The sequence below is a fragment of the Cornus florida genome, unplaced genomic scaffold, assembly GCF_030987335.1.
Source record: "Cornus florida cultivar Cherokee Brave unplaced genomic scaffold, ASM3098733v1 CherokeeBrave_3.0.0_Hap2_Chr06, whole genome shotgun sequence".
Lineage (NCBI taxonomy): Eukaryota > Viridiplantae > Streptophyta > Magnoliopsida > Cornales > Cornaceae > Cornus > Cornus florida.
In genome coordinates, this window is record NW_026775576.1 from 72457199 (window position 1) to 72482377 (window position 25179).

At 41.2% G+C, this 25179-nt stretch overlaps 1 protein-coding gene across 1 annotated transcript; it reads right to left on the minus strand.

Annotated features, from left to right (window-relative positions):
• Nucleotides 1-535: 535 nt before the first annotated feature.
• LOC132314322 (uncharacterized) lies at nt 536-24626 on the minus strand. Its single transcript, XM_059813198.1, has 3 exons — nt 23982-24626; nt 23138-23879; nt 536-717 (listed from the first exon to the last, which is right to left on the minus strand). The coding sequence occupies exons 1-3, from the start codon at nt 24582-24584 to the stop codon at nt 536-538; spliced, it is 1527 nt and encodes a 508-aa protein (XP_059669181.1). The 5' UTR covers nt 24585-24626.
• Nucleotides 24627-25179: the final 553 nt, after the last annotated feature.

Sequence of the window (25179 nt, forward strand, 5' to 3'; positions counted from 1 at the left end):
TTCTCTCTGAAAGCGAAGAACAACAAGCACATCTAAGGCTGAGCCGTTCTTCCTCAAATTCAATAAAGAACAATAAGCATATCAAAATCGTGCCGTTCTTTCCCTACAATTCAACAAGTTCAAATAATCATCAAACAACATTATTCGAGATCAAACTTCGTCAGCCCTTGATCAAAAATCATCAACGGTCTTCCTCAACTACAAATACTTGAAGAAAATTGTCAACAACCCGATTCAAGATCAAACTCCAACAACCCTTGGATCCAACCAACAAAGGAGATCAAATCAGAGGATATTTTCTTTCTTTTGTAAAGAATATCTCAGAGGATTATACTCAAATTTTCATAAATTAATAAAGTTCTATTTGCTCCATATTTTGTTCTTTATTTGCAGATTACGAAATTTGTGTGTATAAATTTTTGGCACGCCCGGTGGGACATTCTCTGCATCTCATCTCTTTCTCCTACATCAAATCCTCAACAAATTCATCGTCAGATTTTATAGCTTCCAACAAAATTCAGACGAAGAGCAAGAATTACCCCAAGGACATCGCAGTTGTGACGGACAACATCAATACCACCACAAAAGGTGATAAGAAGGTTGCAACTTCGTCAAGTGGTACAAACACCTCTGTAAGTTCAATGATATGGTGCATGGTCAAATCATCCGTTCCTGCCAAAAGACAGCACGATGCGATGAGAGTCGATTCTGCCAAATCTGTCAAAGTAACAACTCAAACTCATACTGCCTTCACCCCGCTAGGGGTAAGGAAGAAGGTTCCTATAACCTCAAAGGTTGCTCCGATCACAAGTTCAAGCTTAAGTCCACCCAAGGCGAAAGATTTTTTCTAACTTTGTCACTATGCTAGTCATGATGACGAGTATTACCTCGTACGAAGAGCAATTGACGAGTATAGCCAGTGTAATTGAAAGATTACAACACACTCTCAAGGAGTAAGATTTGAAAATTGTCTTGTAGACATAAAAGTTAAAATTGAGTGACGCCAATGCTGAGTCAAACAAAGGCCGAATTCCTCATTATAATTCTATGCCAGAGACCACTCCAATTGACGATCAAAATGACATGTCCGCTAATCCAACAATTAAAGCTGCCTCCGTCGCCTCACTTTCTGTCCAACAACTTCAAGATATGATAGTGAAATGCATAAGAGAACAATATAGTGGCATTCCTCAAAGTGCTCGCATGTACTCAAAGCCTTACATAGAAAGAATTGACATTTTAAAAATGTCGGTTGGGTATCAACCTCCAAAGCTTCAACAGTTTGACGGAAAAGGCAATCCCAAGCAACATGTCGCACACTTTATAAAAACTTGTGGCAATGCTGGTATAAACGAAGATCTCCTTGTCAAGCAATTCTTCGTTCCCTCAAAGGGAATGCATTTTATTGGTACACAGACCTCAAATCTGGAGGTATTGACAGTTGGGAGCAGATGGAATGAGAATTTCTCAACTGTTTCTACAGCACTTGTCGTACTATAAGTATGTTGGAGCTTACAAACACAAAATAGATGAAGGGTGAACCTGTGGTTAACTACATCAACCGTTGGCGAGCTCTAAGTCTTGACTGCAAGGATCGTTTGTCTGAAATTTTTGCAGTTGAAACATGTATGTAAGGCATGTGCTGGGAGCTTCTTTACATCCTACAAGGGATTAAGCCTCGCACATTTGAAGAGCTTGTTACTCGAGCCCACGACATAGAGCTTAGCGTGGAAAATCATGGTGCTAGGGAAGATGTTCTTGATATACCCGACAACTTTCAAGAAGATGAGGGAAGTGAGGCCAAAGAAGAAAATAATATACTTTCTAACTCGGATGACGAAGTAGCATCATCTTTCATTATAAGCATTATCTCGAAAGATTTGTATCAAGAAATGCACCATGCTATAACAATGACTTCAACCGAAAATGCTAAATCATAGGGGGCATTAAGTCAAGGAAACCAAAAAGAAAATCCTCAAAGTGATGACGAGATAGTCCGTACCCTTCAGCATAGGTTTGGATTGCCATCTGATTCTTGCAAATTTGAAAATTAATTAAAATTGAAGTGCTCCCAGATACGAGTCTAAACTGCAGATGACACTCCTTGATACGAGTTTAAACTATCTCCCAAAAAAAAAAAAAAAAGCATGACACTCCTTGACATGAGTTTAAACTGTATACCTGAAAAAAATTCAAGAATTTCTTGATACGAGTTTAAACTGTTTCCCAAAAAAAAAAAAATTGATATTCCTTAACACGAGTTTAAACTGTCTACCTGAAGAAAAAAAAAAAAAAAAAATCAAGAACTCTTTAATACAAGTATAAACTGTTTGGAAGGGGAAAAAAAAACTCTTCTTTTGAAAAAAAATTGAACTATGTGGTGACTTGATTCCCCTGTTCAGGGTACGTAGGCATCTTAGAGGTTTGTTCCAAGTTCAGTCCACCCGAAAAAAAAAAAAAAAAAAAAAAAAAAAAAAAAAAAAAAAAAAAAAAGGTCTTTAGAGTTGCAAAATGGCAAAGTGTGTTCGTCACAAGATATCAAAAGGGCTAGTCGCAATTTGTCAACTTCACTTGCTGTCAAGATATTATTGTCACTCATCATTTAATATCATAAGTGCTTGTCGCATCCAGTAAACTTGGCACTCCACCGAATTGTTGTTGTAAAGGAAATTTTAGTCTGTCGCCAAATTGTAGCCACAAGAAAGAGCCAAAGAATAGCTTTTGGTTCGTCACCAGAATTGTAGTTGTAAAGGAAAATTTGATCCGTCGGCAAAGTGTAATTGCAAAGAATAATTTTGCAGTTCGTTATCAAAGTGTCATTGAAGAAAAAAATTCTGCTCGCTGCCGAGATATAGTTGAAAGAGTAATTTGGCCTCCTGCCTAGGTGTCGCTAAAAGAGAAATAAATTCGACTTGCTGCTAAGGCGTCGTAGAAGATGAAAAAAAAAAAAAACACACCGATGGGCATGCAAGCTTCGTTTGTCAATTCCTCCTCACGCGGTATGCAACAACTTCTTGAGGTATCATTGGAGAAAAACATTAAATTCATCGCTGAGGTATCGGTTTTCCATCACGTCAAGGAATCTCTACAAAATAAATAAAAAAATAAAAAACAAAGTCAGCTTGTTGCCGAGGTGTCGCTGAACGGAGTTATTGATCGCCAACTTGTAGCTGACAGTCCATGTAACAACAGTCTTGCCACCGTTCTCGGTCTGTTTATACCTTCAGTTCAGAACAGAGATCAACCACGCATCGTCAATGGTTCTGGTAAACCTCCATTAACAGACCCAAAAGCCCCGGCGTGCTCGATGTTTGGCAAACTTCAGTTTTGGCGAGAAAATCTGGCAAGAATCTCAGGTGATCTTCGGGGATAAAACAAGTCCAACGAAGCTTCAATCTACTCAACCCAACAACGTGAGCTTCAACGTTCAAACTTCATGTTTTTCGGTGTGCTTCAACAATGACCAATGTGAGCTCCAACCAAACAACGTCGACCAAACTTCAGCCAGCTTAAGTGAGTTGCCAATCTGTTTCTTCTACCCAACCAATTTCTTCTTGGTGGCCTGTGGGCAGACGGACTATCTTGTTGGCATGCTCTCGGCACTGGTGATAGAAAAGGATCCCGTGGAAAAAAAAAAAAAAAAGGTTGGTTCATACTCAATGAATGTAAGCAAAGCAGGGCGTGAGTAGATTTATAAGCAAAGTAAGTCAGCAGATGTGCATCTAATTCGAAGACCTTATGAAGCTGGGTTTTCTAATTATATTAGAACTCCTTTGAAAACTGATATTGGGTATAAAAATAAATAAATGTGGCTGTCCAATGCACCTACGTGTATGTGGACACAAGTGGCTTCTGGAGTTCGTTATCTATGGAAGTATTTCAATTTGACTTGTCTAAGATCACTTTAAGTGATCTTGAAAAAAAAAAAAAAAAAAAAAAAAAAAAAAAAAAAAGTTGTCAAGACAGTGCCTTGCATGGTTGGAGCATGATCAAGAATGAAGTACAAAAAGGTCATAATGCTAACAAGAAGACAAATGTGATTGCATGACGTACAACAATGGTTGAATGAAAACAGAAAAAAACTGATCAGTGAACTCAAGCTATGCCAAACCCAATGCCACGGGTTGAATATATAGCCAATAAAAGATTTCTATTTGTAATAGGATTTCTTATTTGTGATAGGATTTCCAGACTCCAATTTGATTCAAGTATGGAGAGCAAGGAAAACATGATTTAGCTTGGACACGTCAGAGCTTTCTTTTTCTTTTTCTTTTCAAAAAAAAAAAAGTCCTGTTCAAGTAAACCAAGAAGTTAACCTTGGTGTTCACCCAAGTAAATCAAGAAGTCAAATCCCACATGTATTTGAAGACATTCCAATTAAATTGGGTCTTTCTATTAATGCCAGTTAGCATTGCTGGGTTTGGAGAAGATTCTAGTTTACAAAAAAAAAAAAAAAAAAAAAAAAAAACTAATCTTTTGTGGCCTAATGACTTCAATTCACATTGAAAGTTGAATAAGAAAAATGTCCTGGTGGAAATAAAATTTCGGAGAAAGAAAAGAAAAGAAGAAAAAATACAAGTGAATGCACTTTGCCTCACCTTGCCTTGAATGTTTGTGTGTTGTCCATGTGGCTCGTGATCTGGCGATGATGAAAAAAAAAAAGAGTTGATTGTTGGCCAAATTACAAGTCTTGTGATCAGCACCCCACTATTACACGTGAATCTTCGCAAGAGTCTCATCCAATTACATATCCATGCAACTATTCTACAAAAAAATATATATAAAAAATGGAGAACTTCAAGCCTCGTCACCAATATTTAGCAAGTATGAAGCCGAAACTCTTTTGACAAATTAACCCATTAAATATGGGTCTCATGTTTAATTAAATTATTAAATTGGCTCAAACTTGGTCCACTTTAGTTATTTAATTAGCCCAGTCCAGGTGATTAAATAAAAAGATAATTATTTCTAATAAAATATATTGGAATAATTATTTTTATGAATAATTATCAAAATATATGGATAATTATCACAATATATGGATAATTATCATATTATAACCGGCCCAGCCCAATTATCATTTTGTCTTTATCAGGAGAGGACACGTGTCATCATCCTATTAATACAAGAAGTCGATAAATAAAGGCATGGAGGAAGGAGGAAAGAGGAAAAAGGTCCAGAAATTGAGAGACTCGGAAATCTAGAGGGCCAGAAATCCTAGAGAGAAATACAGAAGCTCTGCCAATATTCATTCTTAACACCCACACCTGAAGGCGAAGAGCAACAAGTACATCAATTCGTGCCGTTCTTCATCAAAATTCTACGGTGATCAATAACAAGCACATCCAAAGTCGTGCCGTTCTTCACAAAATTCAACAAATTCTCTCTGAAGGCGAAGAACAACAAGCACATCCAAAGCCGTGCCTTTCTTCCTCAAATTCAACAAAGAACAACAAGCACATCAAAATCGTGCCGTTCTTTCCCTACGATTCAACAAGTTCAAAGAATCATCAAACAACACTGTTCGAGATCAAACTTCGTCAGCCCTCGATCAGAAATCATCAGCAGTCTTCCTCAACTACAAATACTTGAAGAAAATTTTTAACAACCCGATTCAAGATCAAACTCCAACAGCCCTTGGATCCAACCAACAAAGGAGATCGAATCAGATGATATTTTCTTTCTTTTGTAAAGAATATCTCAGAGGATTGTACTCAAATTTTCATAAATTAATAAAATTCTATTTGCTCTATATTTTGTTCTTTATTTGCAGATTACGAAATTTGTGTGTACACCCCGAACTTGACACCGTACCAGCCCTAAAAATTGGATGGTACAAGGGAATTCGATTTTTTTGGTTTTTTGTGTTGCTAGTATTTTTCCAAAAATTAAAAGTGTAAGGAGATTTTATATAATTTACCCTTAATTTTATCATATTTTTGTCATTTATATTTTAAGGAAATTGATTTATCTTTAAATAGGGTACTAAGAAAAAAATATGATCTCCAACTTCCCTTTCTTCCAAAAACACATTACTCCTTTCATAGGAGATACTTTGAGTAAAACTTGATCTCCAACTTGAAACTTCAATGTACGAGTATGATGATATGCATAACTCTTCTGCCTACTCTGGGCAGTATGCATACGATCCCTAGTAAAAACAATCTTTGCAGATGTATCCTTTATGAATTCAGGACCCAAAAATCTACTATTTCCAACCTCTATCCAAGAAAGAGGAGATTGACATGGTCGGCCATATAATGCCTCAAACGGTGCCATACCAATAGTCTTCTGAAAGTTATTGTTATATGCAAACTCCATAAGTGGCAAATAATCCTCCCAATGGCCCTTAAAGTCAAGGACACAAGAACGAAGCATGTCCTCGATGATCTAATTAACTCTCTCAGGTATGAGGATGATAAGCAATGCTAAGATGCAACTCTGTACCCAAAGCCCACTGAAAACTCTTCCAAAATCCTGACACAATGCTCGAATCCCTATCCGATATAATAGATAACGGTATGCCATGTAAATTCACAATATCTGTAATGTAAAGTCTCGCCAACTGTTCCAAAATGTAATTAGTGCGAATAGGTAAGAAATGAGCTGATTTAGTCAACTATCAACGATCACCCAAATGGAATTGTGATCCTTAATTGAATTAGGCAATCTCTCCATAAAATCCATAGAAATGCTCTCCCATTTCCACTCGATCTTGTATAGGTAGTAGCTGTAAATTAAGAACATGGCGATCTCTAATGATCAATCATGACCATCTAGCAAGTACTATACTTAGAGACAAAGATATCAATGTCATTCTTTATACTTACCCACCAAAACTGTCGCTTCATATCTTGATACATCTTATCTCCTCCTGGATGGATAGAAAACTTAGATATGTGAGTTTCAGTCATCACATTCTTCCTCAAATCATCAGCAGAAGGTACTACTAAACAGCCCTTGTACCTCAAGCCTCCATCAGTCCCAACATAATAAAATGGAACCTCTCTAGAAGCTATCTCTATAACTTTATCAATGCACTGCAGATCTGTGAGTTGTGCTTCCAATACCTTGTGAATAATAGAAGGTGTAACCACCACGCACGCCATAAAAGAATCAGACAACTCATCAACTATTTTCAAAGCATCCCACTCAGTGGTGAATAATGTAGAAAGATTAGCATAGGGTCAGCGACTGAGTGCATCTACCACCACATTCGTTTTCCCTGGATGATATTATATGGAGAAATGATAGTCTTTCACAAACTTCAAATACCTACGCTGTCTCATATTCAGCTCCCTCTGAGTGGACAAATACTGCAGACTCTTATGATCACTAAATAATCTGAAGGACTCTCCCTATAGATAATGCCTCCAATTGTATAAGGCAAAGACTACAACTGCCAACTCCAAATCGTGTATCGATTATTAAGCTTACAAGCTTTAAGCTTGCGAGATCTATACGAAATTGATCATTCCTCCTTCATCAAAACACACCAAAGACCTTGCAAAGAAGCATCTATATAGACAAGATACTCTATCCCGCTCTGTAGAGTAGACAAAATAGGTGTAGAAGTTAACTTATTCTTTAGTTTATCAAAAGCTGTCTGACAGTGTTCATCCCACACGAATCGTACACCCTTCTTAGTTAGATGAGTAAGTAGTCCCGCTATCTTCGAGAACCTCTGAATGAACCTACAATAATATCTTGCCAATCCTAGAAAACTCTGAATCTCTAAAGGTGAAGTAGGTTGTCCCCACTCTACCAATGCTGAAACCTTGGATGGATCTATCGTTATCCCCTTCTCTGACGCTACGTGACCCAGAAACTTCACTTCTCACTGCCAAAATTCACACTTCTCGAACTTGGCATATAATTAATGCTCACGAAGTGTCTGCAACACTATGCGAAGATGTCTAGCATGATCATCCTCTAACTTAGAATAAACCAAAATATCATCAATGAATACGATGACAAACAGATCTAAGTAAGCCCTGAAGACTCTGTTCATTAAATCCATGAAGACTGCCAGTGCTTTAGTCAACCCGAAAGGTATAACACATAACTTATAAGAACCATATCTAGTAAGAAACGCTGTCCTAGGAACATCTTACTCCCTAACCCGAAGTTCATGTTATCCAGAACGCAAATCAATCTTAGAGATATAAGTAGCTTATTTTAATTGATCAAAAATATCATCAATCCTGGGCAAATGATACTTATTATGAATAGTTACTTTATTCAATTCTCTGTAATCTATACACAGGCGAAGTGATCCATCTTTTTTCTTCACAAACAAAACTGGCATTCCCTAAGGTGAAATACCACTACGAATGAAATCTTGAATGAGCAATTGCTGAATCTAATCCCTCAGCTCTCGCATCTCCACTGGTGCCATCCTATATGGTGCCCTAGCAATAGGCATAGTGCATAGAGTTAAGTCAATAACAAAGTTTAAACAGGTTAAACTCAATCTACCTTTCTTTGATGCTATTAAGCAAACACCTACCTACTCCAAATTTCTAAAGGACTTATGCACTCAAAAGAGAAAATTAAGAAGCCAAGTTCCTAAGAAAATTTATCTCACCGAGCAAGTCAATGTTATATTTCAGTACAACATTCCTCCTAATTAAGGATAAAATCCTGGTGCTCCTACCATTTATTTCATCATTGGAAACAATGTGATAGAGCGAGCACTTCTTGATCTTGGAACAAGTGTGAATCTCATTCCTTACTCGATGTATTAGAATTTAAGTTTGGGAGATCTAAAACCTACGTCGGTTGTTCTACAGCTTACTGACCGTTCTGTTAGGCAACCGCGAGGTATCATTGAAGATGTACTCATAAAAGTGGACAAGTTCTACTTCTCGGTTGATTTCTTAGTTCTTGATACAGAACCGGTCCATGATTCCAAGAAATATATTCTAGTCATTCTTGGGTGTCCTTTTATTGCCACAGCAAATACTTGTATTAACTGTAAGACTGGTACCATGGATTTATCTTTTGAAAATATAAAAGTCAAGCTAAACATCTTCAATGCCATCCATCCCTACGATAATAGTGAATGCTTCTTTCTTGATGTTATCGATGAATTGGTTGAGGAATCACTCCCAACTATTTTATCCAACGATCTTTTAGAAACTTGTCTGAATTATTTCAACTTTGAGGACTTCGATATTGAATCCTCTATTGTTGAAATGAATTCATTGCTCAACACTACTCCTATCATAGATTTTCCTCTATGGAAATCTAGAACTGAGCCTTCTTCCTCCACTCTCTAGTATTCCGCCTATTATTTCTCTTGAGTCTCCACCTAAGCTTGAGCTTAAGCCATTACCGTACAAGCTCAAGTACACTTTCTTGGGTTTAAATGACACCCTACCGGTGATCATTGTTTCTAATCATACAAGTTCCCAAGAAAGCAGTCTCTTAAAAGTTCTTGAGCAAAATAAAGAAGTTATTGGGTAGAATGTGACTAATTTGAAAGGAATTAGTCCCATACTTTGCATACTTCAGATTCATTTAGAAGAGAATTCCCAAATATCTCGAGAGCTCCAAAAAGGATTGAATCCCAATATGAAGGAGGTGGTTATGAAAGAAGTTGTGAAGTTGCTAGATGCGGGAATAATCTATCCCATCTCAAATAGCAAGTGGGTGAGCCCCACACAAGTAGTAACTAAAAAGTCAGGTATTACTGTAATTGAGAATTTTGAGGGAGAATTAGTTCCACAGCACACCACCACAGGATGGCGTGTGTGTATTGATTACAGAGAACTCAACTCCGCTTCTAGAAAGGATCACTTTCCATTGCCATTCATTAATCAAATCTTAGAGCGGTTGGCTGACCAGAGTTACTACTGTTTCTTAAACGGATATTCCGACTATAATCAGGTAGCCATAGATACCAAGGATCAAAAGAAAACTACTTTTACCTGTCCATTCGATACATTCCCATATAGACGGATGCCTTCGGTTTGTGAAATACTACTGCAACATTCCATAGGTGTATGATGTTTATCTTTTCGGATATGGTTGAAAAGTTTCTTGAGGTCTTTATGGATGACTTTTCTGTTTTCGGATCTACTTTCAAAAACTGTCTCCAAAATCTATCCCTAGTTCCTCAGCATTGTAGGGAGACCAATCTCATTCTTAGTTGGGAGAAGAGCCATTTTATGGTTCAAGAGAGTATTGTTTTAGGGCATATCCTTCAGAGAGGGGTATTGAACTTAATAGAGCCAAAGTAGATTTGATCTCTAAATTGCCTCCTCCTATCTCCGTAAGGGGAGTTCGATAATTTCTTAGGCACGCTGGGTTCTATCGGCGTTTCATCAAAGATTTCAGCAAAATCTCACGTCCTTTGTGTTATCAACTTGCAAAGGACATTCCTTTTGTCTTTAATGAATCGTGCCTTAAAGCTTTCCATAAGCTTCGCTCTTTACTTTTTTTTGCTCCTATCATGAATCCTCCAAACTAGGCTCTTCCATTTGAGATCATGTATGATGCATCCAATTATGCTATGGGTACTGTCCTAGGACAATGAGTAGACAAACTTCCTCATGTTATCTTTTACACGAGCAAAACTCTCTCAGATGCACAATTGAATTACACCACTACTGAGAAAAGTTGCTTGCAGTTGCCTTCGCCGTGGATAAATTCAGATCATATTTATTAGGATCCAAGGTAGTGATCTGTTCTGATCATTCTGCTTTGAGACATCTTCTATCTAAGAAGGAAACCAAACCCCGTCTGATTCGATGGATCCTCTTGCTCTAAGAGTTTGATTATGAAATTCAAGATAAGAAAGGGTCGGAGAATGTGGTGGCTGATCATCTTTCTAGAATTCTTAACGAGAATACCTTAACTTCACTTCTAGATTGTGATTCCTTTCTGGATGAGCAGTTATTTAGGGTTTTTCATGAGAATTTGCCTTGGTTTGCTAATATTCTGAATTATCTCGCAATTGGCAAAATTCCTTCATATTGGTCAAAGTAGGATAAAGATCGATTTTTCTCCCAAATTCGAATGTACTTCTGGGAAGACCCTCGACTCTTTAAATGTAATGACCCCGTCATTTCCTTCCCTTCTTTTCCATTTTTACGGATTTTCTCTTTTCCGTTGAAATTTTTTTTCTTTTCCGAGTTCGGGTTTTGTTCCTTCAGGTTGTGTTGAGTGTTGGAAATAATTTCCGACACTACTTTTGCTTGATGTTGAAACGTCTTTGTGAAGATTGTGATATCTTCACATTTTATTTTTTCGGCATTTTTTCCTTTTCGTCATTTCCCCGGTTATCGTTTCTTTTCGCGTAACCTCACTTTTTGTACTCGGATTTGATCCCGGCTTTACATGTATCCACGGTATTTGATTTCCATGAAATACATAGTTTTACTTTTGTAGAAAAGCATGCTACTTGTTTACTTTTTGCGTAAAGGGCATGGATGTATAGTTTTTTCGGAAACATTCTTGTTTTACGTGGTATTTTTTGTAATTAAAATTTCTTGGGATATTTGTCTTAGGGACCATTTTACAATTTAATTTGTAAGATATTTGGTAGAGGGACCTTTTTGTAATTTTTGGAAAGTGTGACAGTGTCACACTCTCATTGGTCCACTAGTAGCCATTTGTGTGGAGACACTTGGATGCCTTGGATGATGACATGTAGAGGGTGGAGATTCATTTACTTGTTGGCATAAGATAGGTGCACTTGTCGGCTTGGATGGTTTACAAGTGTAGACTTAGGATTAAGCCATGAGAGGGGACTTTCGATGGTGACAAGTGGAGGGCCTTAATTGTGTGAGAGAGGTAATGTGTGAGTGTGTGTCTTTGACCAACAAATGTGAGTGGAGGAATACACATTTTCTTTTTGGCTTAGTCTTCTTCCTCATTTTCAATATCTTGCCTCCATTGTTGTAAGCCTTAACCTAGCCTTAAACCTTGATTTTAAGCCAATTTCTCTTGACATTTGAGCTTAAGTCTTGGAAGACTTTAGCTTCCCCTCATCCTCCTTTACATAACCCTTGGAGAAATTCTTGAAATTCCTAAGTTTGCCTTGGATTCTAGAGGAATAATCCTTTAGTGAGGTAGGGGGTGTTTCATGTTTATAAGCTTAGTGTTTTATGTGTTTTTGGGGTTTATATAACTTGTATGCATATCTATATATGAATTTTTGAATTGTATATAGTTGTACCTTGCATGAAAATAAGTTTTGACATGATATTATTAAAGGCCTTGACTTGATCTTTAATTTATGTAACCTTGGAATCATTTAGACTTGTTTTGAAATCTAGGGAAGTTAATTATTTAATTAAATTAAATTCCATTTAATGGTTCCAATGATTTAATTAAGCCTTTGACTTGCTATATGTGATGACCATGACATGATCTTTGATATATATTAATTTGAAGTCATTTGGATGAGATTTGAAATCTAGAGAAATTAATTATTTAATTAAATCAATTTGTATTTAATTACTTCATTGATTTAATTAAGTATTTAACTTGATATTAGTAATGATCTTGGCATGATCTTTGATATATCTTAATTTGAAGTCATTTGGAGTAGTTTTGAAATCTAGAGAATTTAATTATTCAATTTAATTAAATTCTATTTAAATTGTCCAATTGATTTAATCAAGTATTTGATATTGTTTCTATGCTTAAATCATGAATTTGGACTTGTTGTATATTCATGTGATTATGATTTAAAAACATGTTTAGTATATATTGATATATTGAATAACATGTTGTAGTAAATTGTTTCATTTACTAGCTTTCTAAATTTTGGAGATTTTGTTGTTGTATTGATAAAATCTTGTATAAAATTAATAAAGTTGCTTTTAAGGCTTATTACTAGATTGGTGTATCGTAATTGTAGCTTGCATGATAGTAACTTGGTTTGATTAATATTTAGAAATTCAAAGCATGTGTAGCTTATGAATATTGTGTAGAGGTTATTGGATTTAATAACTTGTTAATTCCTAGAAATGTATCTTGTTGTGTACTACTATATTTACCTTGGAAGCTTGTTATTAAGTTGTAGAATATTTAGAACTTGTCGTTTACTTGATGGTAATTTGATTTAGTTGAATTATATTGTCACTATAATGTATAACGAATCACACATTGAAGATTCGACATTGTATTCACTTGTATGTGCAACGAATCGCACATTGAAGATTCGACATGGTGTATGCAATTGTTGACTTGAATCCTTAGGACATGGTTTGTGTAGTTTTACCCTACTTGTGCTTGGCAGGTAGTTTCATGCATTGTGATTGTATATGTCGTGAACTTGTTGATTTTAGGAAAGCTTGTAAGGACATTAAAATATGTTACGGCTAAGGCTCAGCTCTAATACAGGAGATAGAGAGCTCCCTATAACATATAATGCGCACTAGGTAGTACCTTGTGGGTCGTAATAGGCCGGAATAACTTGCTTGGTCTAGCGACCACATGTCCTAGTCTTTCTACTGCTTGATTTCGCATTCAATTCCAAGTTGTTAATCATGGATTACTTGTGATTTGGCACTTGCATTTTCAAATCTCATTAGTATACTTGTGCTTGTATGCTTGTTTCGTGTATTTAAATTCCATTAGTATACTTGAGCTTTATATACTTGTTTTTTGCGTTTTCAATTACATTTAGTATACTTGTGCCACATATACTTGCTTCATATGTTTTGAAATTCTATCTAGTATACTTGAGCTTTGTATACTTACTTCTTGCATTTCAATTTCGTTTAGTATACTTGAACCCTGTATACTTGCCTCTTGCGTTCCCAATTACATTTAGTATACTTGTGCTATGTATACTTACTTTGAATGTTTTGAAATTCCATTTAATATACTTGAGTCTTGTATACTTGCTTCTTAAGTTTTTTAATCCCATTTAGTATACTTGTGCCATGTGTATTTGCTTCGTATGTTTTGAAATTCCATTTAGTATACTTGAGCCTTGTATACTTGTTCCTTGTGTTCTTCAATTATGTTTAGTATACTTGTGCCATGTGTACTCGCTTCATAGGTTTTAAAATTCCATTTAGTATACTTGTGACTTGTATACTTGCCTCACATGTATTTAAACTTCATTTAGCATACTTGTACCTTGTATGCTTGTATGTTGCGTATTTCATTTCAACCGCGTATGTAGCTTGAGATGATCCCTTAGTTCACCTTGGAATATAGATGTTAGGTGACATGAATCACATGGATTGATTTATATCAACTTGCAAAACTGGTAAAACTTTAGGTTATACGCATATTCATTTCCTACGAGTAACTTGTTTACTCATCCTAATTGTTTGGGATATTTTCAGGTACGAAAACCTTGTTTTTGGGTGCACGACATCCCTAGGTTGGCGTGGTGTTATTTATGTCCTTCTATGTAATTTTGTTCACATGCAAGTGTTAGCATGTTTAAATTTTACTTTTGAAGTTGTAACGTATAGCTAGGTTTTCATACGTCATTTTTACTTTGAAACATGTAAAGTGTACTTTGATACACTCTTCGAGGCTTATTTAAAATGAATGAGGTGTAACCATGGGCCAAACACCATTTTGTTTATGTCTATGTATTTTGGTATTGAAATTTACCTTTAAAGGAAATATTAAGAAATAAGAGGTTTTAACATGTCGTTTTCAATTCGTATTGTGTAAAGTGTACATAAGCACACTCCTTGTGACTATTTATATATGTATGACATGTGGCCGGCCAAAACGTCTTTTGCTTCCATTTGTATACTTTTGGTTTCATGTTTTTCTTTAAAAGCAATATTTTGCAAACATGAAATTTGATAGGTTATATTTTGCATTAGGTGTATTTTGAGGCCACGGGCCATTGTAGCGCGTCTAAATAAGTATAATACGTTTGCATGCACGTTCACTTGGGTACAAAACACCTTATTTCATGAAATGAGCAACCAATGGACTCATTTTCTCTTTTTTTTTACAAAATCTGGTTTAGGGGCATTTTGGGGATTTTGCTTTAAAAAATAAATTCCGACCTTGACATGGTTACTTAAAAAATGTGATTTTAAGGAGGTTTCTTCTTTGTGTTTTTCCAAAAAAATTCATTTGAGTGTCCAAAATCAGTGGCAGATCTAGATTTTCTGGTACGCGCACTTTTTTAGGGAAAAATCTGATCTAAGGGCCATTTTAGGTATTTCACTTGAAAAATAAAAACTTCCCTTAAGATGGTCATGTAAAAAACATGATTTGGGTGGGGGGGGGGGGGGAAGGTTACTTCACAACTTTTTTTCAAAAAATGTCGTTTAAGCCCTCAAATTTGCATTTAAATCCCAAAAATCAGTGCAAGCCATAGGCAATGTCAGGGGGCTGCAGCGCGGGCGCAGCGTGCCCCGTGGGCTCCCATGGTGCCCCCGTCCGGCCAACCTTGATGCTCCGTTTTCAAATGGCCATATCTCCTTTGTCCGGACTCCGAATCAAGCGATTATTGAGTCTATCTTTATTTATTATTTGTTGTCTATCCAATGGTGTGCTCGGTGGCACCCAAATCTTTTTGGAAATGACCATTTTTCCCCTAGGGCTAAACTTGTCTGTTTTTAAAACGTCGCTTTCACATTTTGTTATCTTTAAGTTATGTAGCTTCGTGGAAAGTTATATTGGCGTCTTAGGGATGACGTGCATCCCTAGAGACTTTGTTTTTGGGTGAAAAAACCATTTGCCCTTGAGACCATACTTTGTTTATTTTTGACCTTAGCTTCCATTTTCGTTCTCATTGAGTTTTGTGGCCTCATGGAAGGTCTCTTAGGTGTCTTAGAGACGATGTACATTCCTAGAAACCTTGCTTATTATTTTCGCTTCCACATTTCGGATCCGTTTCGAGTCATCTTTCGGACAGGTTATGAACTAGTGCCTTATACTGTCATGCTACCGTACAGAGTTGTGTGTTGTGGGCGAGTGCTAGTTGTCGTCGATGCTACCTTACTGACGAGTTAGTGTGAGCGGGCATTAGACACTATCATTGCTACCTGAGGAGGCCCTGGATGACATGGGCCAGGTCCGACTCGCAAAACACAACCTTCAGTCCGAACAGCTGGGTCAGCCCATAAAAAGACACTGCCATATGGGCCGAGTGGGAGTAAGCCCATCAAGAGTGACCAGGGCTTACTGAGGAATAGGCCCAGGTCCAGCAATTAGTAAATATCTTGTAAATATCTTGTAAATATCTATAAATAGGAGTTGGAATGAAGAGGAGGGGGATCTTGATTCGGGTTGAGGTGTAAGAATTCTAGAGAGAGAAAGAATAGAAGGAGTTTCTTGCATCTTCAATTGGCGCCGTCTGTGGGAAGCGCATAAAAGTTTGGTTGATCAATGAGGAGGATCGAATGGATTCAAACCAATTCGGTTGATCGAGACTCGATCTTGCGGATTTGAATCCAGATCTGAGCGATTGTGACCTACTCTGGAGGAATTACGATTCTTGAAGCTTTGGCAGGAGTGACTTCAGATCTACGCAACCGCGAGTTGCTCGATTGTGACAGGATCTGACGGATTTAGAGTCCAGGCAATTCAGATCTTGTAAACAGTGAGCATAATTCGGAGAATTAGAAGCCAGATCTAAAAATTCCTACTCACGAAGCTTAGATCTACTCGCGAGCTTGAGATTAATGCCTTTACTCCGTTCGGGAATAATGATAGGTGAAAGCTCCAATCCGATGGAGGCTGTCCAGCAAACAAAGCTTGAAGAGTTGATGAATTTGATTGAAGCTCTCAGAAAAGAAAATGCAGAATTGAAAGCTGGATTGCAGCATCGGCAAATACCCGCAGTCTCGCATCCGCTTCCGGTCGGAGAAGGAGGTGTTCCATCTAGTATCGCGCATCAAGGCGATCAGAACGAGAACAATCAGTCAGCTCACCACCGTGATGAAAGGATGATGGACAATTCGCCGCCAAATGTTCGTCGAGTTGAAGATCACGAAGGCTCGACTCACGTTGATCCGCAGCGGGAAAGGTTTGACCGAGAGGAAGTGATGGAGGTAGATCGCCGTCGAGTAGCGTCGCCTTGGCAGAGAGAGTTCATAGAGGAACGGTCGTTCGATCCGTCTTACCGGCCCTCCATGGTTACTGTCACTCATCACGGTTCGGAGGGCAGAACCGTAACTCACAGAGCTACCGCCGGACTCCAGAGAGAGAATGAAGCTCTCCGATCCGCAGCTCGGACGGTGGATTCACCATTCACCGACGAGATCTTGAATGCGCCGCATCCAAGGAAGTTTGCTATGCCAGTCTTTATTCTGTTTGACGGAACAACCGATCCGATCGATCATGTGTATCATATCCAGTTGAAAATGGCCCTGAACACGGAAAACGACTCTTTAATGTGCAAATGCTTCCCTACAAGTTTGGCCGGACCGGCGCTCAGCTGGTTCAAAAACTTGCCTAGGAGCTCCATTGGCAGTTTCAGGGACCTGTGCGATCGGTTCATAAGCCAGTACTATGGGAACAAACGCCCGCCGAAGGACATCTCGAGCCTGTTCACGATGCGGCAACACAAGGATGAACGGCTCCAGGCCTTTCTTACCAGGTTTAATCTCACTAAGAGTATGGTAATCGAATGCCATCCTACTACGGCAGTTCAAGCCTTCAAGTTAGCCATGACACGCGGAACTCCGTTTCACACCAGTCTGGTAGTGAATACGCCAGCTACCATGGACGAACTCAATGAGAGAGCCGATGGCTTTGTGCGCCTCGAAGAAGAGGAGGCAGCTAATGCTCGGACAACGTCGCTTGTGTCGACCGAGGAAAAGTCCAAGGCAAAGATCAGGCAGAAGCAGGCTCAGCCGCAACGTCAGACCACTTGGAAGGCCGAAAAAAGGTCCAGGGAGGAAGAGTTGATTACTCCGCTGAAGGTCACTCTGGCGAGGTTATATCAGGAGAACAAGGACAAGTTTCATCCACCACTGCCAATTAGACAACCCCTCGAACAGAGGGATCAAACTAAACATTGTGCTTTTCATTCTGATTTCGGACATCAGACTAACGAATGCAGGAACCTGAGGAGGCAAGTGGAGATGTTGATAGCTAGAGGGGAGTTTGCGAGTTATGTTCAAGGCTCGGCGATGGAGCAGAATCGACCAGTGGAACAAATAAAAAGGAGTCATAAACAAAGCTCCCACAATTCGCAACCAGTTCGTATAATCAATGCTATCCATGGTCGACCCGAGCCTAGTGAAGAGCCAGATGAGCTGCTACGGGTGCGCCTGCGGCAGGCACAGATGAAGAAAAGGGTCGGCAATGTGACCACTCTACACCAACAGAGCCCGTCAATGCAGATAAAGTTCGACTGGACAGACCTGCAGCGTGTCCAACTGCCTCATGACGACCCGTTGGTAGTCAGTTTGACAGTGGCAGAGTGCTTGGTGCGCAGAGTTCTGATCGATCCTGGGAGCAGTGCGAATGTTATGCCAAGGGACACATTTGACAGGCTCGACATTAAACCAGAGAGGCTCAAGCCCACCGGAAATCCCTTATTAGGGTTCGATGGGAAGAGGGTGGAACCCGTCGGGATGGTGGAAGTAGAAGTTCAAGCTGCAGAGCGAGCTCTTATGGAAACTTTTGTGGTTGTGGAAATTCACCCCTCGTATAATCTCCTGATGGGAAGAGGATGGATTCACAGAGTCCGAGGTGTACCCTCAACTCTGCATCAGGTCATGAGGTGCCTCGGGCCCGATGGAGATAAAGTGATAGACATTCGGGGGGATCAGGTCGCAGCCAAAGAGTGTTATTCCGTCACACTAAAGCAAGCAGGGAAGGGAAAGGCGCCCGTCCGGTCGACAAGCCCCAGATAGCAATTACAGGAACCTCCACTCGAGCAGAATAGGGTGGAGGAGTCAGCCGACTTGACCGAGGAGCCCCTTCTGGATGTGCAGATCGATCAGTCCAGGCCAGAACGAACTACCAGAGTGGGTATAAGACTGACCAGAGAAGAGCAGCAAGAGCTAGTGGATTTCTTATCCCACAATGTCGACGTATTTGCATGGAGTCATCTCGACATGCCTGGAATTAGTCCTTCCGTCTCCTGTCATTCCCTGAATGTCAATCCTAATTTCAAACCAGTGAAACAGAAGCAGCGAAGATTTGCTCCAGAACGTAATCAGATCATAACGGAAGAAGTTGATAGGCTGCTTGATGCGGGATTTATCAGAGAGGTGCACTACCCTGAGTGGTTGTCCAACGTCGTTGTGGTGCAGAAGAAAAATGGGAAATGGCGCGTATGCATTGATTTCACCAATTTAAACAAAGCCTGCCCGAAGGACAGTTTCCCGTTGCCTAAGATTGATCAAATGGTGGATGCCACCACGGGGTATGAGCGTTTAACCTTTCTGGACGCATATTCAGGTTATAATAAGATTCCTATGGACCCCGCAGATGAAGAAAAAACTTCTTTTGTCACCGAGCGAGGAACGTACTGCTACAAGGTTATGCCTTTTGGATTAAAGAATGCGGGAGCAACTTATCAACGACTTGTCAGCAAAGTTTTTAAGAATCAAATGGGTAAGATTGTCGAAGCCTATATTGATGACATGGTGGTGAAAAGTAGGAAAAAGGATGATCATCTGAAGCATCTGCAAGAGGTATTTGATGTACTAAAGCGATATGGGATGAGGCTCAATCCGACCAAGTGCTCGTTCGGTGTGAGTTCCGGGCAGTTTCTGGGACACGTGGTCAACCGCAGGGGCATCGAAGTTAGCCCCGCTCAAGCAGAGGCTTTGATTAAGAATGCCGAGCCAAAGACGATCAGAGAGGTGCAAGCCCTAACAGGACGAATAGCTGCATTAAGTCGATTTATTTCAAAGTTGTCAGACCACTGCAAACCATTCTTTGACACGATTCGGAGCCATGGAAGGCAGGTCTGGGGGGATGAGCAACGACAGGCATTGACTCATTTGAAGCAATATATGCAGAATCCGCCAGTCCTGTCAGCCCCAGAACCGGAAGAAAAGTTATTTCTATATCTTGGAGTATCTGGTGTCGCGACGAGTGCCGTTCTGATTCGTTGCAAGGAAGGGGTGCAATACCCAGTATTTTATGTAAGCAAGACACTGATGGAGGCAGAAAAAAGATACTCAAAGGCCGAACGGGTGGTACTTGCACTTGTAAATGCAAAAAGAAAGTTAAGGCATTATTTTGAATCCCACCCCATAGCTGTTCTAACAACTTTCCCAATCAGAACGCTCATGCACAAGCCAGAGCTCTCGGGCAGAATGACAAAGTGGGCCATAGAGTTGAGTTCATTTGACATAACGTACGAGCCGAGAACAGCTATTAAAGGGCAAGCGGTGGCCGATTTCCTACTAGAATGTGATGCCGAAGATACGGAAGAGGACCTTAGAAGCGGCTCTTGGAAACTTTTTGTGGATGGCTCCTCTAACCCGACGGGGGCTGGGATTGGGATCAAACTGCAAACCCCAGAAGGTACTTCCTTGAGCCAAGCACTCAGACTTGAGTTCCGAGCCACCAATAATGAAGCGGAATACGAGGCGTTGCTAAATGGATTAAAGTTGGCCAAAGAGCTACAGATCAAAAGTTTGACAGTGTATAGTGACTCGCAGCTGATTGTTCGGCAGGTAAATGGTGAGTACGCAACCAAGGATGACATGATGGGGGCATACCGTTCTGCCGTTCTGCGTAGAGCCAAGGACTTTGCAAAGATTGAATTCATACAGTTGCCGAGGGAACAGAATGCAGATGCAGACCGTTTAGCATGCAGTGCTTCAAGTTGTGGTGAAACATTGGCGAGGGTGATTCCAGTGGGAATAGTGACCCAGCCGTCCATTTTCGAAGAACCGATGGTCTCGGACCCTTGGCAAGTCAACGTCATACCGTATGAACCGAGTTGGATTGACCCAATCATTACCTATATTCGAGATGGCGTTTTGCCTATGCAAAGGGATGAAGCTAGGAAACTCAAAAAGAATGCTGCCAAGTACGCCATCGTGCGGAACCAGCTGTACAGAAGGTCCTATTCTGGCCCGTACTTGAAATGTGTCACCCCCGCGGAATCGCAGCAGGTATTGCGAGCTATTCATGAGGGTGTGTGTGGCAATCATTCTGGGGGAAGATCGTTAGCGCATAAAGCAATGACACAAGGGTATTTTTGGCCAAACATGTCAAGAGATGCGGAGGAGTTCTCTCGAAGGTGCGATAAGTGCCAACGATATGGACCAATGATCCACCAACCACCTGAAGAATTGCACGTAATGGCCTCGCCGTGGCCTTTCGCGCAATGGGGGATGGATGTGGTCGGTCCTCTGCCAACTGCAAGAGCTCAGAACAAGTATGTGTTACTGGCCACGGATTATTTCACTAAATGGGTGGAGGCAGAACCGTATCCTAGCGTGACTCAGACTCAGGTGAGACGATTTATCTGGAACAACATTATCTGCCGCTTCGGTGTTCCCAGAACAATAGTCATGGACAATGGCACAAACCTCGACAGCAGGCAAGTAAGAAAGCTGCTGGAGGAGTATGGAATCAACCAGAAGTTGGCTGCAGTAAGTCATCCTCAGGCTAACGGACAAGCAGAAATCACAAACAGAACCATTTTCGCCTGCATTAAGAAGAAGCTGGAAGATCATAAGGGGAAGTGGTTGGATGAACTCCCGAACGTTCTATGGGCTTACAGAACCACCCCAAGGCGGCCGACTGGGGAGAGCCCGTTCGCGATGGCGTATGGTACCGAAGCAGTTATACCGGTTGAGCATTTAGTCCCCACTATCAGAAGCTTAGCATGGAGTCGAGATCAGAACGACAAGATGTTAAGATTGAACCTCGACATGATAGACGAAAGGAGGGACGCAGCGGCTATAAGGCTAGCATCGTATCAGCAAGTGCTGGCGAATAGTCACAATAAGAGAGTAAAACACAGGGATTTTGCCCCGGGCGATCTGGTTCTGAAAAGAAAGGTGGGGATGGTCAAAAAAATGATGCCACCCTGGGAAGGCCCATACAGAATTGCAGAAGTCATTGGCAAAGGGGCATATACGTTGGAAACCATGGCGGGAAAGTTGGTCAACAAGCCCTGGAACGCCACGTCTCTGAAGAGGTACTATCAATAGAAGCTAAGTTCTGGTTTTAATTGGATGTTATTTGTTGTTAATCAAATACATATGAATGAGCAAGTTACCGGAATTTACAAAAAAAGAAGAGAAGAATTTTCTTTTCCAATGGTCTACTATAAAAATTGAAAGCCAAGTGGCAAGTGGCATTCTAGCCGAGCGCCAGGCACTTAAGCAAGATAAGTGGCAGCTGGCACTATAAGCCGAACGCCAGACACTTGCTAAAAATTGAAAGCCAAGTGGCAAGTGGCATTCTAGCCGAGCGCCAGGCACTTAAGCAAGATAAGTGGCAGCTGGCACTATAAGCCGAACGCCAGACACTTGCTAAAAATTGAAAGCCAAGTGGCAAGTGGCATTCTAGCCGAGCGCCAGGCACTTAAGCAAGATAAGTGGCAGCTGGCACTATAAGCCGAACGCCAGACACTTGCTAAAAATTGAAAGCCAAGTGGCAAGTGGCATTCTAGCCGAGCGCCAGGCACTTAAGCAAGATAAGTGGCAGCTGGCACTATAAGCCGAACGCCAGACACTTGCTAAAAATTGAAAGCCAAGTGGCAAGTGGCATTCTAGCCGAGCGCCAGGCACTTAAGCAAGATAAGTGGCAGCTGGCACTATAAGCCGAACGCCAGACACTTGCTAAAAATTGAAAGCCAAGTGGCAAGTGGCATTCTAGCCGAGCGCCAGGCACTTAAGCAAGATAAGTGGCAGCTGGCACTATAAGCCGAACGCCAGACACTTGCTAAAAATTTAAAGCCAAGTGGCAAGTGGCATTCTAGCCGAGCGCCAGGCACTTGCCGTACAAACACACAGCAAAACTAATATAAAAAGAAAAAGAGAGAAAAGATATATATGTACTGAAGATAAGTTGAACAGAGCACAACACATAGAGAAAAAGAGTTCGGCCATTTCATTAATATTGAACATTTAGTTTACAAAAGAGAGGTGTCCATCATTACAAGAAGATATGAACTGGAAGAATTCGAAGGAGCCCTAGCTAGACGCCTCAGTACCAACAGCATCCTGGTCCTGCCGACTCGCCTCCTCGGCCCCATCAGCCGCCTCACCTTCATGAGGTGGGGAATCCAGGTGAATAACTGAGTCGTTCGGCTGGGGTTCAGCGTCAGCAGTGGCTACAGAGGGAGCCACGGTTGACGATTGGGGAGCGGTCAGTGGCAGAGTGGTAGGAGGAGCTGTGATGATCCTTGAGGATGCGATGTCCTGGCACTCATCAAATATACGCTCCGCTTCGGTGGGTTCTGGGTCGACATAGACCCCCAGAGGCTCGATCCCCAGATCCTTGTCTACCTCATCCGGAGTGGAGCTGGTCTGTCCCTCATCCGGAACCCGGTCGGCGAAGCCTTCCCGGAATCCTTGAGCATACCGAAGAGCACCGACCCTGGAGAACCGAGCATGAAGGGCCAGCATCCCACCACCCACTCTGCTGATAACGTCGATCAGAGCGGTACGCTCGTCCAGAGCTCTTTTTTCAAAAGCCATCCGAGCAGACTGTTCATCAGCTAGAAGACGTTGGAGTTCTGCCTTCTCTTCTCTGAGTGATTCCTGCTCAGTCTGCCAGACGCTCTTCTCGAGCTGGAGGGCGTCCTTCTCATCCTGAAGGGAATCATTCTCCTTTTTCAGGACATCTCTCTCTTGCTCGGCTTTGTCAAGCCGAACCAGCACCTCGGTATTCTTCATGGCAAGGAGGTCGTTCTCTTTATTAGCCACCTCCAGGCTGTCAGAATACTTTCGGGCCCTGGCGTTCCCCATTTCCACCTGCTTCTGCATGGCCATCATCCCAAACAATGTCTGCATAGGTGCACAATAAGAACGGTTAAACCAATAGTCAGAACGGGAGAAGGCAAGACCAAGTAATATAAGAGAATTCATGAGTTAGAAAATAAAAGTCACCTCCATAGCAGATTGGGGAAAGCGACTGAACACGTCCTTCTGGGAAAGGCCCTTTGCCGCCTCAATGTCCTTCGGAGTCCACATGCTCCTGTAGTAGGCCATAGCGGTCTGGCCATCCTTCAGCATGGTCTCGTTCGGTTTCACGAACGTCCCATCCGTTCGAGTGTACCGAGGGGCCCATGGCGGCAAGCTGGGGATAGAAGGGGGGCCTGAAGCAGAAGCAGAGCCACCAGCTGCAGGAGGCCCAGAGTGAGAAGGAGCTCTGATCGCTCGGTGCAAGAGAGTACCCGGCCCAGAGACTCGGGTCCTTCTAATAAGAGGCTCCTCCTCAGGGTCGATTTCACTGTCAGGATGAGGCCTTTTGCCTCGCTCTTTGTCCCGACCGCCCCCCGCAGCAGCAGGAGCTATGGTAGCTGGGGAGGGCGCGTTCTGGTTGGCCGCAGGGGCGCTGGCAGCAGGGTTAGTAGCCACTGCGCTCGGGACAGTGTCAGATATGGTGGCTGAAGAAGAAGCCGACGCTGGAGAGGAGGTCGCCCCAGCAGCAGGAATGACTGGGGGAGTATTTTTCCTCCTGCCAAAAGAGGGAATCTGCAGTCTGCTCATATTGTAGCCGAGTGATGAGAGCGCAAAGAGGTTGTCTGAAGTGAGGAGATCTGAGTAGGAAGGAATATCGTTCAGAACGTATCTCTTCAAGTAGTTAATCCTATCCCTGCAAACACTGTAGCTCAAGTCATCACAAGGTATTCCCAAGGAGCGGCATAAGTAAGTGCAAAAACGAGGAACGCATGTTTCACAGGGGCAGTCGTGTTTATGGGATTTGAATTTTTTATAGGAGGAGACAGAGCAGACACCAAAGGCGCTCGGGATAGGGTAATCCTCTGCAGCCGGCGAAGACCAAGCCCCACTAATACCCACTATGCTATCCCTCCAACCCTTTTCAGATTTTATTGTGTCAGTGCATATGGACATCTTCTCGAACGGGTAGAGGTGGTAGAAGGGCTCGTTAGTACGGATCTTACTGACCTTATAGCACAGAAGGAGGTCTATGAGGTCAAGGTCCAGATTTCTGTCACGCATCAATAAGAGCATAACAGATATGATCCTAAAGAAGTTGGGGTTGACCTGCAGAGGGGATATCCCCAATCTGTTGAAGACGTAACTAAAGAAAGGGTGCAGAGGGAACCTAACAACATTCAGT

Excerpts from the sequence above, each read along its gene's own strand:
- LOC132314322 (XM_059813198.1), bottom strand. The coding sequence starts at position 24,584 with ATGAGCAGACTGCAGATTCCCTCTTTTGGCAGGAGGAAAAATACTCCC. Across the intron at positions 23,880-23,981 it reads TTCCCCAATCTGCTATGGAG|ACATTGTTTGGGATGATGGC; the intron begins GTGACTTTTATT and ends GCACCTATGCAG. Across the intron at positions 718-23,137 it reads GGATTCCCCACCTCATGAAG|ATTTGGCAGAATCGACTCTC; the intron begins GTGAGGCGGCTG and ends TTACTTTGACAG.